Source organism: Cornus florida, unplaced genomic scaffold (genome assembly GCF_030987335.1).
Source record: "Cornus florida cultivar Cherokee Brave unplaced genomic scaffold, ASM3098733v1 CherokeeBrave_3.0.0_Hap2_Chr10, whole genome shotgun sequence".
Lineage (NCBI taxonomy): Eukaryota > Viridiplantae > Streptophyta > Magnoliopsida > Cornales > Cornaceae > Cornus > Cornus florida.
The window spans coordinates 107,658,326-107,676,300 of NW_026775580.1; the positions used below are offsets into that span (position 1 = coordinate 107,658,326).

Below are 17,975 nucleotides of genomic sequence, written 5' to 3' on the forward strand. Positions count from 1 at the left end.
CCCAAAAACTGACCGGAATTCACACCGAACGAGCACTTGGTTGGATTGAGCCTCATCCCATATCGCCTCAGCACATCAAATATATCTTGCAGATGTTTCAGATGATCATTCTTCTTCCTACTCTTTACCACCATATCATCAATATAGGCTTCCACAATCTTTCCTATTTGATCCTTGAAAATTTTGCTAACAAGTCTTTGATAAGTTGCTCCCGCGTTCTTTAGTCCGAAAGGCATAACTTTGTAGCAGTATGTCCCTCGCTCGGTTACAAAAGAAGTTTTTTCTTCATCTGCCGGGTCCATAGGGATCTAATTATAACCTGAATAAGCGTCCAGAAAGGTTAAGCGTTCATACCCGGTGGTAGCATCCACCATTTGATCAATCTTTGGCAGCGGGAAGCTATCCTTCGGACAGGCTTTGTTCAAATTGGTGAAATCAATGCATACTCGCCATTTCCCATTCTTCTTCTGCACGACAACGACGTTGGACAACCAATCAGGGTAGTGTACTTCTCTGATAAATCCCGCATCAAGCAGCCTATCAACTTCCTCGGCTATGATTTGGTTGCGTTCTGGAGCAAATCTTCGTTGCTTCTGTTTTACTGGTTTGAAATTGGGATTGACATTCAAAGAATGACAGGATACGGACGGATTAATTCCAGGCATGTCTAGGTGACTTTATGCAAATACATCGGCATTGTGAGACAAGAAGTCAGCTAGCTCTTGCCGCTCTTCCCTGGTCAGTCTTATTCCTACTCTGGTAGTTCGTTCTGGCCTGGACTGATCGATCTGCACATCCAGAAGGGGCTCTTCGGTCAAGTCAACTGACTCATTCACCCTGTTCTGCTTGGGCGGAGGTTCCTGTAATTGCTATCTGGGGCTTGCCGGTCGGACGGGCGCCTTCCCTTTCCTAGCATACTTTAGTGTGACGGAATAACACTCTTTGGCTGCAACCTGATCCCCACGAATGTCTATCACCTTATTTCCATCGGGTCCGAGGCACCTCATGACCTGATGCAAAGTTGAGGGTACTTCTTAGACTCTGTGAATCCATCCTCTTCTCATCAGGAGATTGTACGAGGGGTGAATCTCTACAACCACAAAAGTTTCCATAAGAACTCGTTCTGCAGCTTGAACTTCTACTTCCACCATTCCGACGGGCTCCACCCTCTTGCCATCGAATCCTAACAGGGGATTCCAAGTGGGCTTGAGCCTCTCTGGTTTAATCTCGAGCCGATCAAATGTGTCCCTCGGCATGACATTCGCACTGCTCCCAGGATCGATCAGAACTCTGCGCACCAGGCAGTCCGCCACTGTCAAACTGACTACCAAAGGGTCTTCATGGGGGATTTGAACACGCTGCAGGTCCGTCCTGTCGAACTTTATCTGTATCGATGTGATCTGCTGGTGTAGAGTATTCACACTGCTGACCTTTTCTTCATCTGCGCCTGCCGTAGGCGCGCTCGGAGCAGCTCATCTGAATCTTCGCTGGGCTCGGGTCGATCGTGGATAGCATTGATTATACGAACTGGTTGTGAATTGTGGGAGCTTTGTTTATGGCTCCTTTTTACTTGTTCCATCGGTCGATTCTGCTCTGTCGCCGAGCCTTGAACATAACTCGCGAACTCCCCTCTAGCTATCAACATCTCCACTTGCCTTCTCAAATTCCTGCATTCATTAGTCTGATGACCGAAATCGGAATGGAAAGCACAATGTTTAGTCTGATCCCTCTGTTCGAGGGGTTACCTAATTGGCAGTGGTGGATGAAACTTATCTTTGTTCTCCTGATATAGCCTCGCCAGAGTGACCTTCAGCGGAGTGATCAGCTCTTCCTCCCTGGACCTCTTTTCTGCCTTCCAGGAGGTCTGACGCTGCGGCTGAGCCTGCTTCTGCCTAATCTTTGCCTTGGACTTTTCTTCGGTCGACACGAGCGACGCTGTCCGAGCATTGGCTGCCTCCTCTTCTTCTAGGCGCACAAAGCCGTCGGCTCTTTCATTGAGTTCATCCATAGTCGTCGGCGTATTCACTACCAGACTGGTATGGAACGGAGTGCCACGCGTCATGGCTAACTTGAAGGCTTGAACCGCTGTAGAAGGGTGGCATTCGATCACCATACTTTTAGTGAGATTAAACCTGGTGAGAAAAGCCTGGAGACGTTCATCTTTGTGCTGTCTCATTGTGAATAGGCTTGAGATGTCCTTTGGCGGACGCTTGTTCCCATAGTACTGACTTATGAACCGATCGCACAGATCTCGGAAGCTACCAATGGAGCTCTTAGGCAAGTTCTTGAACCAGCTAAGCGCCGGTCCAGCTAGGCTTGTAGGGAAACATTTGCACATTAAAGCGTCGTTTTCCGTATTCAGGGCCATCTTCAACTGGATATGGTACACATGATCAATCGGATCGGTTGTTCCGTCAAACAGAATAAATACTGGCATAGCAAACTTCCTTGGATGCGGGGCATTCAGGATCTCGTTAGTGAATGGTGAATCAACCGTTCGAGCTGCGGATCGGAGCGCTTCATTCTCTCTTTGGCGCCCAGTGGTAGCTCTGTGGGCTACGGTTCTGCTCTCCGAACCACGATGAGTGATTGTAGCCATGGAGGGCCGGTAGGACGGATCGAACAACCGTTCCTCTATGAGCCCTCTTTGCCAAGGCGACGCAACTTGGCGGCGATCAACCTCTATCACCTCATCTCGGTTGAACCTTTCCCGATGCGGATCTAAGGTCATGGCTTCGTTCTGTCTGATTTGCTCATGTCGCGGATCAACGTGAGTCGATCCTTCGTGATCCTCAACTCGACAAGCATTTGGCGGCAAATCATCCATCCTTCTTTCATCACGGTGGAGAGCTGACTGACTGTTCTCGTCCTGCTCGCCTTGATACGCGATATTAGATTGAACACCTCCTTCTCCGGCCGGAGGTGGACGCGAAACCGCGGGCATTTGCTGATGTTGCATTCCAGCTTTCAATTCTGCATTCTCTTTTTTGAGAGCCTCGATCAAGTTCATCAACTCCTCAAGCTTTGTTTGCTGGACAGCCTCCATCGGATTGGAGCTTTCACCTATCATTATTCCTGAACGGAGTAAAGGCATTAATCTCAAGTTCGCGAGTAGATTCAAGCTTCGTGAGTGGGAATTTTTCAGATCTGGTTTCGAATTCTCCGAATTATGCTCACGGTTGACGAGATCTGAATTGTCCGAATTCTAAATCCGTCAGATCCTGCCACAATCGAACAACTCGTTGTTGCGTAGATCTGAAGCCACTTCTGCCAAAGCTACAGGAACTAAAATTCCTCCAGAGTATGTCACAATCGCTCAGATCTGGATCCAACTCACAAAGATCGAGTCTCGATCCCCCGAATTGGTCTGAATCCACGCGATATTAATCATTGATCAACCAATCTTCCATGATTCCCACAGACGGCGCCAATTGAAGATACAAGAAATTCCTTCCCTCTTTCTCTCTCTAGAATTCTTGTATTTCAACCAAAAATATCTCTCCCCCCCTTTTCTTTCCATTACTTCTCCTATTTATAGATATTTACAAATGTTGATGGACTGCTGGATTTAGGCCCGTTCCTCCATGAGTCCTGGTCATCTTTGATGGGCTTATTCGCGTTCGGCCCATATGGCAGTGTCTTTCTATAGGCTTGACCCATCTGTACGGACCGGATGTCGCGTTTGCAAGTCATATCCGGCCCATGTCATCTCGGGCCTCCTCAATATTCAATACTTATAACACATTTTTTACAAGTTTTAAAGATTAAAATATGTCTATTACAATAATAATAACATTGTATACTAAATATTTAAAAAAAATTAAGCGATGACTATCAAGTATCAACCCTTGTTTAGAATGAACCGTTACTTTATATTAGTGATTGCATTTAGATTCATAATATTACAAATATATATTATTATTATTTTTATTTTTGCTACATCCCATTATACCGGTATCCTTCTTCTTGAAAAAAAATTTCCTTTTTTAAAAAGAAAAAAAAAATTGTCGTATTGCACTGCCAGTATCGGTGCTTTCCCAAAGTGCCCTTAATAAAAAAATTCTAGTACATAAATACTATGCTTAAAAAAAAAATGAACACACATACATGCTGACATTCCGAAATTCACAACATAACCAAATCCCCTACATAATACACATTGAGAGGGAGAGAGAGAGGGGAGCAAATCCCCTGCCGTGGAGTTGCCATTAAGTTCCTTAAAATTTATTTTACGTAGCTAACATTTGGTGATGTACGTCTTTGCTTTCCAACATTTGAGATCACGTTTAGTTAGATGCAGCAGTTACAAAAATGAAGAATATTGACTTATTTATCACTACTTTCATCCTAAAAAAACGTATTTACATATTGCTCAAGTCACATATCAATCTAATTCAATTAACATATTATTTATGTTGTTATTTAAATTTAAATTTTACTAAAAAAATATATAACCACCAAAAAAACACATTCATATGTTAATTTAAAGAGTTCCATTACAGGATTAAAGTTACTTAGACTAACTTTAGATAACAAATAAAATACTTGATGATTTCTAAAATAATGAAAAGAGCCACGTCCTTATTATTATTATTATTATTTTTTATTTTTTTCTAAGTATTAAAAAAAAAATATATTTAGTTATGATTTAAAAGTGAACCATGAAGTTATTTGTTACATTTTTTTTTAGAGTGAATGTAGTAACAAATAAGTAACATTTTCACTTTTGTAATTGCTGCATCCAACCAAATGCGGCATCAAGTCCTGCGAAACAAAGATCCGAGTAAAACAAACTTTAGGCAACTTGATGGCAATTCCACCGCAGACGATTTGCACTCTGTAGAGTTGCTAACGTTGGAGTGGGGCTTCCAACTCTACAAAAATGTTTAGATACTTCTATAACGTACTCGTACCATATGCGTGTTTAATATCAATACTTCTCAGATGGCCTTCTTAAATATATTCATAATTTTAAAAAATATATGTATTTAATTTAATTTGCTTACCCGATAAGTTTTACTTCAAATGCATACGCAATACTTTTTGGATACTTTGAATATTAAAATTTGTCTTTTCTAACAATAATAACATAATATAATGATTAAAAATTTTTCAAAATTTATTAAGTGATAATTATAAATACTTGTTGTTATATGTGTTTTGGAATGAATCTGACGTTGAATGATTGCATTTAGATTCATAATATTACAAGAAATTAATTAAAAAAAATACATAAAATATATTTATTATTATTAATTTTGTCATATCCCATTGTTTTTTTTTTTTTTCAATTTGTCATATCGTCGTGTTTGGAATCCGGATTGTACAGTACGTGCACACTGGTATCCATACTTCCTAAAATGCCCTTTAAAAAAAATTAATACACAAATATTATGCATAAAAGTATATAAATGCACGCACGTACATGCTGACATTCCGAAATTGGCGACATAATCGAATCTCGAAGTCACATAGCAGCAATTCGTATACAAGCAACTAATATACATATAGAGAGAGATGAGTAGCGAACGCCGGAGCGGGGATTCCAACTCTAAACAACGACGCGCTCGCATGTCGCGAGCATTCCTATGACTACGGCTGTAGCCCATTCCACAGACAAATCGTCTTCTCTTCCCTTATTTCCAAGCCCAAAACCCCCCCTTTCTCTCTCTAACAATGCTCTCATCCCATGGACGTTTCTCATCCCCCCCTTCTCATTTTCACCCACCACCACCAACTACAACTACTTCAATTCACCGCCATTTCTTTCCTCCATTTCTAGTTCCTCAGCTTTCATTGCAAATTTGCCATGTCTCCGTACAGGTTTCATCTCCTCTTTGGCTTCTCTATCATCCTCACACTTCTACTTCAACAACCCATTTCTCATTCTCTCACACAATACCCATTTCAACCAAATCAGTGCGGTGAGAAATGCGGGGCTTTTCAAATCCCATACCCTTTTCATGTCAACACTTCTTGTGGGTCACTCTCTGATTCTTTCCGTCTCTCTTGCTTCAATTCAACCTCACTTTTTCTCAACATTGCCTCCCAAAGCTATCAAATCCTCCAATTCTTCACTGATGGTATGTTGGTGGACTTCCCAAATTCCTCATCCTGTCGCGAGTACAATGGTTTGAATTCATTCGGTTTCCAAGGGAATGACTATTTTGGGATTTCGACTGAGAACATTTTGGGTTTGTATGATTGTGAGGATTCTTCACTGTGCAAAGCAGATTGTGAGAAAACCCTAATGCACGGTTGTGATGGCAGGGCAGGTGGTTACCCTGCTTGCTGTTACCCGCTCTCCGATCGGAGTGCTTGGCGTGCAGGAGATGGGTTTCCCGTGTTTTCACAGTTCGGGTGCAGGGGATTCTCGTGCTGGGTTGTTCCTCAGGGCAGTATTACCGGCAGGCGTGGCGTGAAGTTGGAATGGGCAGTGCCAAACAATTCATCCAAAGCAACCTGTGCTGCCAATGCATACATTATCAATGCCACTTCAGTGCCCTCAGGATTGAGGTGCCAATGTCAGGATGGGTTTGTGGGTGATGGATTTGCACAAGGAGTTGGATGCTTTAAATGTGAGTTGTTTTTCCTTTCCCATATCACTGTTGTTAATTGTCTACTCTGAACTTTGAAATTTGGCCAAGAATTAACTTTCAATCTAGGTGTGAGTTTATTTCAATCTAATTGTGAGTTCATTCAGTTAATTAGATTACTCACTAGGAGGTAATTCCTTCATCCAATTGAGTGGGACATTTGCTTGGTTTCATATTATGAGCAAATCAGTTCAACTTCATTTGAACTCAAGACAGCTGAATTAGGATATTCGCTATGATAATGATAACATTCTAATTTTCGTCATTTGCGCTCTGCTAGTAAGGTCAGAGTCTTGTAGGTCCTCATAAAGCACTGTGAATCATCAAACGAGATACTACTATTACATGAGAAATACTACTTGGTCCTATTGAGCGAGGCTCTTTCCAAACTGTATCAAGCGTATTTTTTTATTTTTTATTTAACAAAAAAATATAAGTTATACTCCTTAACGAGAGAAACAGCATTTTCCATTGCTTGCCCCTAATCTTTTTATCTGGGTTGTATCTTCATTTAAATTACACTTGTATTTGTTTTCTCTTGGTACAAAACTCAATTTTTTTGGGCACAATCAATTTGAACTCACTAGTCTTTTCCATGCAGATGGTGATCTTCAGTTCACACAAGTTAAAAAATTCTGTACTAGCAATATTTGTTTTCTGTCAGTCTCAACATCCCCTTTTTTGACTTATAAAAAAAACATCCTCTTCTTTTTTGGCTACAGCTATCATATGGGCATCATGTTTCTTCAATCCTTAGACTAGGTACCAATTATCCTATAGCTGTTTTGTGAAATATCATCCACAAGTCTACAAAAGAAAAATATAAATAATTAAATAAATAATAATGCAGTAAGAATTTAGTAAAACTAAAACAGTGCATGTATAATAAAATTAGAATGACTCGTCATTTTGAAATTATTCTCATTTTTCAGATCTTGCAGAAATTATTTGCTTAAGTAGGAGATTTGTGAATATCTTACAAGCTGCAGAATCAGACATGGCATGGTGGGATTACTATGCTCATTTTATAATTTGCTAGAATTTAAGGATTGTCAAAACTTTATTTCAAATTGTTGAAAATAATTTGGAGGTTGATTGAAGAAAAAATATGACCTACAGTAGTATATATTTAACTAATGTTTTAACAGTATCGAACTAAAACATAAAAATATAAAATTTTGCTGTGATACACTGTAATTGCTACCTAGGAAAGTGGATTAAGTACACCTGTTCCAGAGAAACACACTGCAGTGAGTTACTGCAACTATAGAAATGAGAAATTTAAAACAATAAATATATCATGACATAGGGCTGGTTTATATCTACTGTGGGCAAATAATGGAGTATACTAAATTGTTAAATTTATTTATAAAATATGCTGTTTAATTTTACCTTTAGTACCTTGTTGCATGTTGCACTGCATTTGTGACTTTGTCTATCCTACTGTAGAGATGTCCTCATTTAAAGCAAATTACTTTTTGCGGCCTTTCTGAATGACATCCACAATCAGAGAAGATGTCATCACTGGCCATAACTTATCTGGGGTTGCTTGCTTTAAACCCGTCCTCTTTCTATTAAATGCATAAACACAATGTAGCTCTCTCTCTCTTTTTCTCCCTCTTACCTTTTATCGGTAAGCTATAAGAACCTTGGTGAGAACTCTAGAAAACATACCCTATAGTCCTATAGTCAAACCAGCAGAGCTAAAGGTTGTGGTCACACATTGAGTTTTGTAACATGGATGATGTGAAGATTATAGAGTTTAATCCCTTCAACATTTGATTATAACCTACAGCACACTAGAACAATTGCTTAGTGCAAGTTGTTATAGCATTTTCTACTAAATTTCTGTCTCATTGTTGGTATTACAAGAGATACTAACATATATACCTACAAAATTCACAAGTAATTGTTTGATGAAGACCTGCTTTATAACTTTTGTACTGGATGCCTTCAACAGCCTGTGTCAGGGAGGGGAAGGATTTACACGGGGAGGATTGTGACAAGAGGAGACACAGTAGTAAGAAAGTGGAAATTCTGGCCGGTATGTATTCAAAAGAAAATTCTTTTACACTTGAATTTTCTGTGCGTTATGGTCTGAAGTTTGAAGATATATGCCATTCACAAAAGATTTGAGATATCCAATTATATTATGCTGAATATACCAAAGAAAAACTAGAAAGATGTTTTTAGACCCTCTCTCTCTCTCTCTCTCTTCTTTAGTGGGAAATTCTCCTGCTCACGGTCATTTTCTCATTCTCTGTTCCTCACCAAAACCCAAACCCAGCCCAACCAAAAAATTAAGATGAAAAAAAAAGGAAAGAGAAAATAAAAAGGAAAAAAGAAAGAAGAAAAAACTTTGAAGCTTTATCCTTATTGGCTGAAATAATGCAATTTCTTTATAACTTACGTAGGATACAGTTATCTCAGCAACTTCATCTAAGTTCAGATACTTGACAATCTCAATCACAAATGTTATCTTTTTATTTGTTGCTGCAAGAATCACCAAATGACATTTTTCCACATACAGGGGTTCTTACTTCAGCTTTCACCATTGCCTCCTTGATTGCACTTTTTTGTCTGTTGAGACGGCCTATTAAATCAGGTAATTTTGACCTTGATCAAACCCACATTCAAAGTAGTATCTTGTTTAGTAAAGCTTCCAGAACTCGATTGTTTACTTACCATGAGCTAGAGGAAGCCACCAAGGGGTTTGAAGATGCCCAGAAACTTGTCGGTGGCACTAAGGGCACGTTCTATGCTGGAATTCTTGAGGATGGGTCTCATGTAGCTGTGCACAAGGTACACTGTGAGAGTGAAAGAGACCTCGTTCAAGTTTTATCTCGAGTGGAGCTTTTATCTGCAGTTCTACACAGGAGCATGGCCCGTCTCCTTGGATGCTGTATTGACTCTGGCTACACTCCTCTGGTGGTCTACGAGTATCCTGTAAATGGCACCCTGGAGGAACATTTGCATCACAACAAAGCACAAAAAATTGGTCTTGACTGGTACAAGAGGTTGAACATTGCCACTGAAACAGCAAGCTTTCTTGCATTCCTACAGTATGAGATTTCTCCTCCTATTTTCCACCATGATCTCCGATCTGGTTGCATCTTCTTAGATGAAAACTTTTCCATCAAAATTGCCGGGTTTGGGTTACTGGCAACCAGCATTGGAGATGGACCTCTTTCAGTTAACAACTCCGATGGTTCTCCTTTTGGTAGAAATGATGTTTGTGGCCTGGGAGTGGTACTCTTGGAGATTATTGCAGGTGCCAGACAGTTGGATCTGCCAACAATTGCTTTGGAAAAGATTAGAAATGGAAAGCTAGAAGAGATTGTGGACCCACTTCTTTATTATCATGAGCAGCCACGCTTTCACCGAGAGCAGATAGAGATAGTTGCAGACCTTGCCACAAGGTGCTTGTTGTTTGGCGGAGATGGCAAACTTGGAATGGTAGATGTTGCAAGGAAGCTGCTGCACATAACAAAAGAGAACGTGGATGGTGGTAGTGGGAGGGAACCTGCACTGAAGGAAACATTTTCGAATTCAAGCCTCCTTCAGATGATATCTATGTCTCCTGACTCCATACACGTCCCCTGAACTATGTATCAACCAAATTTGTGAGTCCGTTTCCCTGCAAAGAAATACTTGTGGGTGTGCGTGTATGCCTGCGTTCACAGGGTTGCTGGCTGGGGCTCAATTAATTTTGGATATAGAAAAGCCACCGTTTCTCTATGTATTGTACACCAGAAATGTATGTATATAGGCTTACATGTTCTTTCTTCAAACTTCTATCTTATTTTCAGACTAATTTGTGCCTTTGCATTTACTTCGCTGATATTTGTTTCCTTAATACCCTAGGTTTGGTCAAATATTACCTTCAAACATCTTTCGAAAATAAATATCACTCATATTACAAACTTTTACTCCGTTTTTCACTCACACTCTAACCGTTACTTGCACCATTCCGACATAATGTAAAATGACTTAAATATCCTTTGACTTTGATAAAACAATTCTTTAACTTGAATAATTAGATAAAAAGACTAAAATATCTCTAAATATTTTATAAATTTACAATCATATTATATATCTTTATTGTTTCTTATGTTATGTATATATATTATATATGTTATACGGAGTGTGTGTATATATATATATATATATATATATATATATATATATATATATATATATGTTATCTTTTCGTCGGATCCGTGTATTGGTGGGTATGCAGGTAGTGATGATAGGTGGGTTTAATAATGAGGGTATAATGATCATTTAAGTAACTTGGTACTTAGGAATAAATGGGATTAAAAAATTAGGGACAAAATTGTATTTTTTTTTTATGTTTTTAACGGAGACTACGACGGAAAAGTAAAAATGGATCTAAATGATAGTTATTTTCGAAAAATATTTGAAATTGATATTTGACTAAACCTAAGGAGTGTTAATGAAAAAAAAAAAAAAAAAAAAAAAATTGGATGCTCATTGCTTAGATCTTATGTTGATAGGTATAATAATTTTATTCAAAATTTGAACATATTTATATAGAAAAACAAGCTTGTGTTGTGGGTCCTTGAGCTGCTGTGAATTCTTCATTGAAGTGTTCGAAAAATTGTTTGGAGTAGCTATTCTCTTCAATAATATTCAATAATCCTCCTAACAAGTTGAAGGCAAAGTTCCATGAGGTTGATTTGTGATTTGGTAGAAAGTAGGATCTTTAATCTGTTTATAGTGTCAATAATCAAATGCATGCATGCTTGAGCAGCACTGCTGGAACTCCAACATAGTACAAGTGCTCAGTCACAGGTACGAGAATAAATGCCTGTATGAACATGTGCAATGTTGAGATCTCCATGAGGGTATGGCGATGAACAATTCTCATCATGTTTACCCCAATTTTGCAATACAAATGGCGAGAAAGATTATCTTGAGATTGGGTATATTTCTATGACTTCATGGTGAATAACCCAACAATGACTTAAAAAAAATATATATATATATATTGAATGCGTTGCCCATTTCTTTGAGATTGGAAAAGACATGGACAAACTTAACGAGGAACTGTGAAGTGTAAAGTTGGTCCGCTTAGAAACAAATGCAGCTGCTGGAATGAGTCTGCAAGTTGGTTGAGTCGCTTATCAGAGGGAACAAGTCTTCCAATACACACACACAGTCACACACAGTACGTGGAACCCACAATGCTACATCATGACTTTTTCCTCGAGATATGGAGATTTTGGTATATTATTCTATGTGCAGATGCCGATTGAGGGCAAATATGGGAAGGTGAACAACTTTTATTTTTTTTATTTTTCTACTCTATAATGTTGCAAAATGAGGGGTTTGAAAATTAATTGCGAATTAGTTGGATCTGGACAGCGACCTTTTCTCATTTGTAGCCACGATGAGAAAAATGCCCAGGCAAATTGAGTCATTGACTCTCTCTCTCTCTCTCTATTTATATATATACTAATCACAAACTTCACACAAACCAAGGTTCATTACTTCTTTCCTTGTTCATTTGCCTCCCTTCTCAGACAATTTTAGCTTCCTTTATTTTGTTTTTCTTCCATATCAGGTATGTCTTTTTGTTTCTCCGTTTACATAACATGTCTGTTTAATCTATTTTTCCTTTTTTCATGCTTTAATTTGACCATGTTTGTTTATGTGTGTGTGTGTATATGTTGTCGTTAAATTTCTGGTTATTTTTGCTTAACCTCCCGAAAAAAATATAAATAAATTTCTGGGTATGTAAATGAACAAATCTGATGGGTTCTTGGAAGCTTGAATGGTAATTTGGACTCTGTATTTCACATTATTGAACACGAGTCCATTATCTCTTCCATGTTCAGAATACCACCAAATGCTCGAGTTAATTCCTGAAAAGCCATGGCTGAGTATTACCCATAAAATCCAACAACCTTAAATGTTTTCATTGCATTAAGTGCAACCTTAAATGGGTTCTGCCCAGTAATCAATGACTATAACTTGATCTGCTGATCCTGATATGAACTTGCATTTCAGTTCGAAAAAAACGTCTTTAGTATTTTAAATTTATGGTCTTTTGCAGTTTATGCTATTAATTCATCAACCATGGTCTGAACAATACAAAATAATAAATCTGTCATTTACGATTTGCAGCTTCAATAAGTAGCATAATCTGTCTTCTTTATCAGGTCAAATATGAGTGAGGATGCAAATGGTAGCGAAGCCCAAGAATCTCACTCAAAACGTCCAACTCCCAAACTCAATCAGAGGATCCTATCTACTTTGTCAAGGAGATCAGTTGCCGCTCATCCTTGGCACGATCTTGAGATTGGTATCACTTAATGCTGATCTTTTATTGTAATAGATTACTTGCATATAAATAGATTCAGTATGCTAATAATGTTGCAAAATCTGTCCTGCAGGACCCGAAGCACCTCTCATCTTCAACTGTGTAAGTCTTCCTCCAACTCTCAAGCTAAATTTATGAAGCAGATATAGTCATTAAGGCAGAAAAAAAAAAAAAAAAAAAATCCTAACAAAATGAGGCCTCGGGATATTCAAGTATGCCATGGGATCATGCGAAATGAAACCTTGGTGCATAGAAGTATACTCCCACACACACCCACCCACACACACACACACACACATAATGTGGAACCCTTCCAAGCAGGGTAGTTCTCCAATGTGTGCAATTGTCCGTAAACCACATACATTGCTTAAGTTCAGGTGTTTTTACAACTTGTGAGAGTCGAATATAGGACGTGGAGTTCACAATTTGCCCCACCGTAATTCCTGACCATTGAGCCACCCGTACATGTTACTCCCATATATTTTCCTCATTGAAAGGAGATGGAAAAGGGCATAGTTGATCAAGATTTAGATCATTCATTTTTTTCTTTTCCCAACTCAACCTTGTTCAAGAGTTCACTCTGTCCTAACGGTCCAATTAAACTCCAACTATTACATGATATAGATGCGGAAGTTAAGCTATTTTACTGAAAGTTTATTCCTCATGGTGATGTTAGAAATATTTATGTATATGCCACAGGTTGTTGAGATAACAAAAGGAAGTAAGGTCAAATATGAACTAGACAAGAAGACAGGACTGATTAAGGTATGAAAACATTTTCCAAAGGAAAAGGCACGAAACAAAGCCGCAGCTGTTTTTTTGCTTATATTTGTGATTTGAAAATTGTACCACCTAGTCTTAGGCCCTTAGCTTACTTAACCTTTTCATGAACTGCAAATAAAGGACTTCCATCTTTGAGATCTTGGTATTTTGATTTTAACTTTCTACTACATTAATTATCCCTCTCAATCTGCTTCTTGTCTTACTGTTTAAACGAATGCCCAGGTTGATCGGATCTTATATTCGTCAGTGGTCTACCCCCATAACTACGGTTTCATTCCTCGCACTCTATGTGAAGACAATGACCCAATGGATGTTTTAGTCCTCATGCAGGTGATATGAAACTATTTCAAATTTATTCATCTTGCAGAAACACTTGCTTATCACATATGTAGAAGCTCTGAAATATTTCAATTCCGAAGCAATAAAATCCTTGAATAATTTGAGAACCGCATTATATTCTGTATAACTATAAATGACCCCAGCATCTTATTACAAATGATACAGGATAGTAACATTCATTTTTATTTAGCTTGCATTTCTAATTTTTCCCAGACTTAAATTTTACTTGGATTTTCTCCAAATTAAGTTAATATGCTACCGCCAACTTATTAGTTTCAATCATTCCCATACTACCACGTCCTCAACCTGTCACCATGTCCTATCTTAAAAATAAAAAAAGGAAAAAAAAGAGGCAAAATATATATGCCTCCTTGCATTTGGCTTCATTTCAGTCCTTCAAGTCTGCTGCTTGTTTGAGCTTCATGTCAACAGAAGCGCCTAATGCCTATACTAACGCAATCGGCATATTGGACAGGAGCCAGTTCTTCCTGGTTGTTTTCTGCGAGCCAAAGCCATTGGACTGATGCCAATGATTGATCAGGTATTCTTTGAAATCTAAGGCAAATCGAGCCTTTTGTGTCTCTTTCCATTAGTTCACACTCTGCCATAACTACTACATGTTTTGAACAGGGTGAGAAAGATGATAAGATTATTGCAGTCTGTGCTGATGATCCAGAGTACAGGCACTACACTGACATCAAAGAGCTTGCCCCTCATCGCCTTACTGAGATCCGCCGCTTCTTCGAAGATTGTATCCTTTTACTTCTATTTATTGAACTTCCATCTCAAATTTTTAAGTTTTTGATGTTTAGTTGCAGTATCGAAAATAGTGGTACCTTAACTTAATTGCACAGACAAGAAGAATGAGAACAAAACGGTTGCCGTTAATGAGTTCTTACCTTCTAGTACTGCCACTGATGCCATCCAGTATGCTATGTAAGTCTACTCTGAAAAAATAAAATGTCCTTGGAGCAAACCCTACACATATACATTAAATATTATTACAAAATATCTTTGAAAATAAGCCTGCCAGAGAAATGGGAAATTATGAACATAGTCGATTAAAAAACAGGATTTTTCTAAGACTGCTAGGTCACTACTTGGTTGTTTGTTTGTTAGATTGGTTTTGAACCCTAACATGGTTTCTGGAATGATATGGTGCAGGGACCTTTATGCTGAATACATAATGCACACCTTGAGGCGATAGGCAGAGAAGCACAAACTATATTCCAATTTTCTCAATAAGTCAGTACTCATTCCTAATGACAATTAAAGCAGAAGTTGAAAGTCCTTTGCATATTTTCTTATTTATTTATTATTATTTTTATTTGTTGTTGTTTGGTAATTTTGAATAATTATTTCTTTTTGGTAGTTATATGATTACTGTTGGTTGTATGGTTAAAACAATTATGTGGGAAGAGTTTACCAGGGAATTTTTGTTACCTTTTAATGTTTGAATTTGAAGTTTATTATAAGATCAATTTAGAATTTACTTCTTTAACTATGCCATTTTCTCCATGTAACCCCTCCTAACTAAAGTTGAAGCTCAATGCTGCATTGCCACAATCAGAGGTAGTCAGGAATGCTCAATATTGCTTCGGTTTTATGTTTTTTGAGAACCTAAAATTAGAAAATTGTACAAAAAAATACTTGGTTGATAGTTTTTGAGAACTTAATTAAAAAAAAAAGGGGTTAATTTCATCTACACCCCCTGACGTTTGCCTATAGTTCAGTTACCCTCCCTCTACGTTTCAATATTCCGTCTACCTCCCTTGAGCTTTTGGCCTATGTAACAAAATACCCCAACTGACGGTGTCAGCATGAACAAATTGGTACAAGGTCAATTTTGCCCTTATAATACTTGAAATGACATTTTTAACTCACTGTCCAATGCAAATTTACAAAATTACTCTTAATTTATAAACTCAAAAGGACAACTGTGTCCTCATATCACTGAACCCAGAACACCCTCTGCAACCGTGCCTCATATTGACGAACCTCTGCAAATCTCATTATATATGTTGGCATGCTTTAGTCTCACTTTGCCACTCTTTTTGTAGGTAAAATTGATATGGAAAAAGAAATTAGTTCAAAATAAGTACAAATCGGGGTATAATAAATATTAATATATAATCCCTTTTTCCTTTAATTAATTTTAACGTATGGGGAAAAATAAAATTAATTCAGTATTATATAAATGACATTCAAACTAATATGTAGAACGGATTTATCATAATTCATGCATGAAATGACATAAGCACATGTAAAATTCAAGATTTAACCCAATCGCATATTGTTTCAAATTTTACAGTTGTTATGAGGATGCTTTATTATAAATAAAAATGAAATTTAAATATATATATATATATAAAACACCAGAACTGGGAAAACCAAGGTGAAATGGTGGTTGGACTAAGCATTAACTTGGGATTTTGTTTCATCATTACGCTAGATCTGAGAAGTTATTAAAGAAAGGCCTCTTCTTGGCCTGGATTAAAGAATTTAGGAATGTCTTTTGTTAATTGAGTCTAGTCTTACATAAAAATAAATAAATAAATAATTGAACACTTCACATAAATAAATAAAAAAACCGAATGTGTCTGTTTTCAGAGTCTCTATCACAACTCATTTTTGGCTAAAAAATAAAATTTCATGTGAATGCGTACATACATTACAGACCTTGATAAATTAGAAGACACCACTATAGATTCAGAGAAGAAAACTTAATACAAGCATAGGCTGCAAGTAGGGGTGAATTAGTGCCATAAAAAATGAAATCAACAAAGCATAAAAATATAGAGTATGATGGAAGAAGAAGACATAAATAGTATGCGAAAAAATAAGAGGGTATTTTTTCATCCAATACCCACCAAGTCACCAGTCTATTATGGAGTTTTGGTGGTGCTGGTGGTGGGGGATGGTGGCTGCAGTTGCGGAGGTAAGCATGTCTGCGTTATTTATTTATTTTTAATTAAAAGCACGTCCACGTTGGAGAGAATATGAGAGAGAAAATAGAAAGGGCATTTTGGTCTTTAAATTTTATAAACAATATATGTATAGATATTCATATATAAGTGATGGGCAAAACTGTAAAATCACTAAGTTCTGTTAGCAAAGTAAACGTAGTTACACAGGATAGGTGGAATATTGAAACGTTAAAAGAGTATAAGTGAAATATGGACAAACATCAGGGAGTGAGTGTAGATGAAATTAACCAAAAAAAAAAAAAAAAAAAGGGCTTATTTTTGGGGAAACTATTTCTCACCCAGTTTTTAGAGATATTTGCACTTTGAATTCTAAGAGGGTATAACAGTTGGCAGTTGGCACAAAACATATTGGGTTCAAATTCCTTTTTTTTTAAAAAATTGCGATTTTATAGAGAGGACACTGAGAGACGCTGTACTTGTTACAATATGAGAAGTGCATGTGAATCAGAAGAAAAAAACAGAAAAGAAAGATTATTGTTCTGATCTGTGTCTCACAAAAGTTGTAATAAAATTTTCAAAATGATCAAATGGCGGGTGGTCCGGTCCATTCAGAGTTCCAGTTCCCTACAAATGTTCCAAGTTTGACAAAGAAAGCGACTCCACAGCCAGACTAGAGATCAGAGCCTCAACGGTTTGTCAGATAAGGCGTATACCATTATTAAAGTTAAAGGGCTACTACCACTCCACTTGAAATTATCCCCACATGTGAATTTTTTCACTCCAAAACAAGGAATTTATTGTAAAGCATGTTACCCTAAATTCTACTTTTATGACTTTTCTCATTTATTTATAATGATCATGCATAAGATATTAAGACGTGAATTTACCGATTGAAAGAGTATTGTACGAGAGTTATATAGTCAAAATTGTGTATTAAAATTTATTTACAGTAGACCATACGAATCTCTTTTGATTTTTACCTAT

At 37.5% G+C, this 17,975-nt stretch overlaps 2 protein-coding genes across 2 annotated transcripts; both read left to right on the forward strand.

Moving 5' to 3' along the window:
• The first annotated feature begins 5,455 nt into the window (after positions 1-5,455).
• Positions 5,456-10,387, forward strand: LOC132276863 (probably inactive receptor-like protein kinase At2g46850). The gene is made up of 3 exons (XM_059778489.1): positions 5,456-6,578; positions 8,557-8,640; positions 9,127-10,387. The coding sequence occupies exons 1-3, from the start codon at positions 5,810-5,812 to the stop codon at positions 10,197-10,199; spliced, it is 1,926 nt and encodes a 641-aa protein (XP_059634472.1). The 5' UTR covers positions 5,456-5,809; the 3' UTR covers positions 10,200-10,387.
• Positions 10,388-11,960: 1,573 nt separating this feature from the next.
• LOC132276864 (soluble inorganic pyrophosphatase 3) lies at positions 11,961-15,568 on the forward strand. The gene is made up of 9 exons (XM_059778491.1): positions 11,961-12,183; positions 12,782-12,924; positions 13,016-13,044; positions 13,642-13,707; positions 13,948-14,055; positions 14,540-14,605; positions 14,695-14,815; positions 14,919-15,000; positions 15,229-15,568. The coding sequence occupies exons 2-9, from the start codon at positions 12,789-12,791 to the stop codon at positions 15,269-15,271; spliced, it is 651 nt and encodes a 216-aa protein (XP_059634474.1). The 5' UTR covers positions 11,961-12,183; positions 12,782-12,788; the 3' UTR covers positions 15,272-15,568.
• Positions 15,569-17,975: the final 2,407 nt, after the last annotated feature.

Coding starts and splice junctions, on each gene's coding strand:
- LOC132276863 (XM_059778489.1), top strand. CDS start 5,810: ATGTCTCCGTACAGGTTTCATCTCCTCTTTGGCTTCTCTATCATCCTC. Junction 6,579..8,556: donor AGGAGTTGGATGCTTTAAAT/GTGAGTTGTTTT, acceptor TGCCTTCAACAG/CCTGTGTCAGGGAGGGGAAG. Junction 8,641..9,126: donor GAAAGTGGAAATTCTGGCCG/GTATGTATTCAA, acceptor TTCCACATACAG/GGGTTCTTACTTCAGCTTTC.
- LOC132276864 (XM_059778491.1), top strand. CDS start 12,789: ATGAGTGAGGATGCAAATGGTAGCGAAGCCCAAGAATCTCACTCAAAA. Junction 12,925..13,015: donor TTGGCACGATCTTGAGATTG/GTATCACTTAAT, acceptor TCTGTCCTGCAG/GACCCGAAGCACCTCTCATC. Junction 14,816..14,918: donor CCGCCGCTTCTTCGAAGATT/GTATCCTTTTAC, acceptor TTAATTGCACAG/ACAAGAAGAATGAGAACAAA.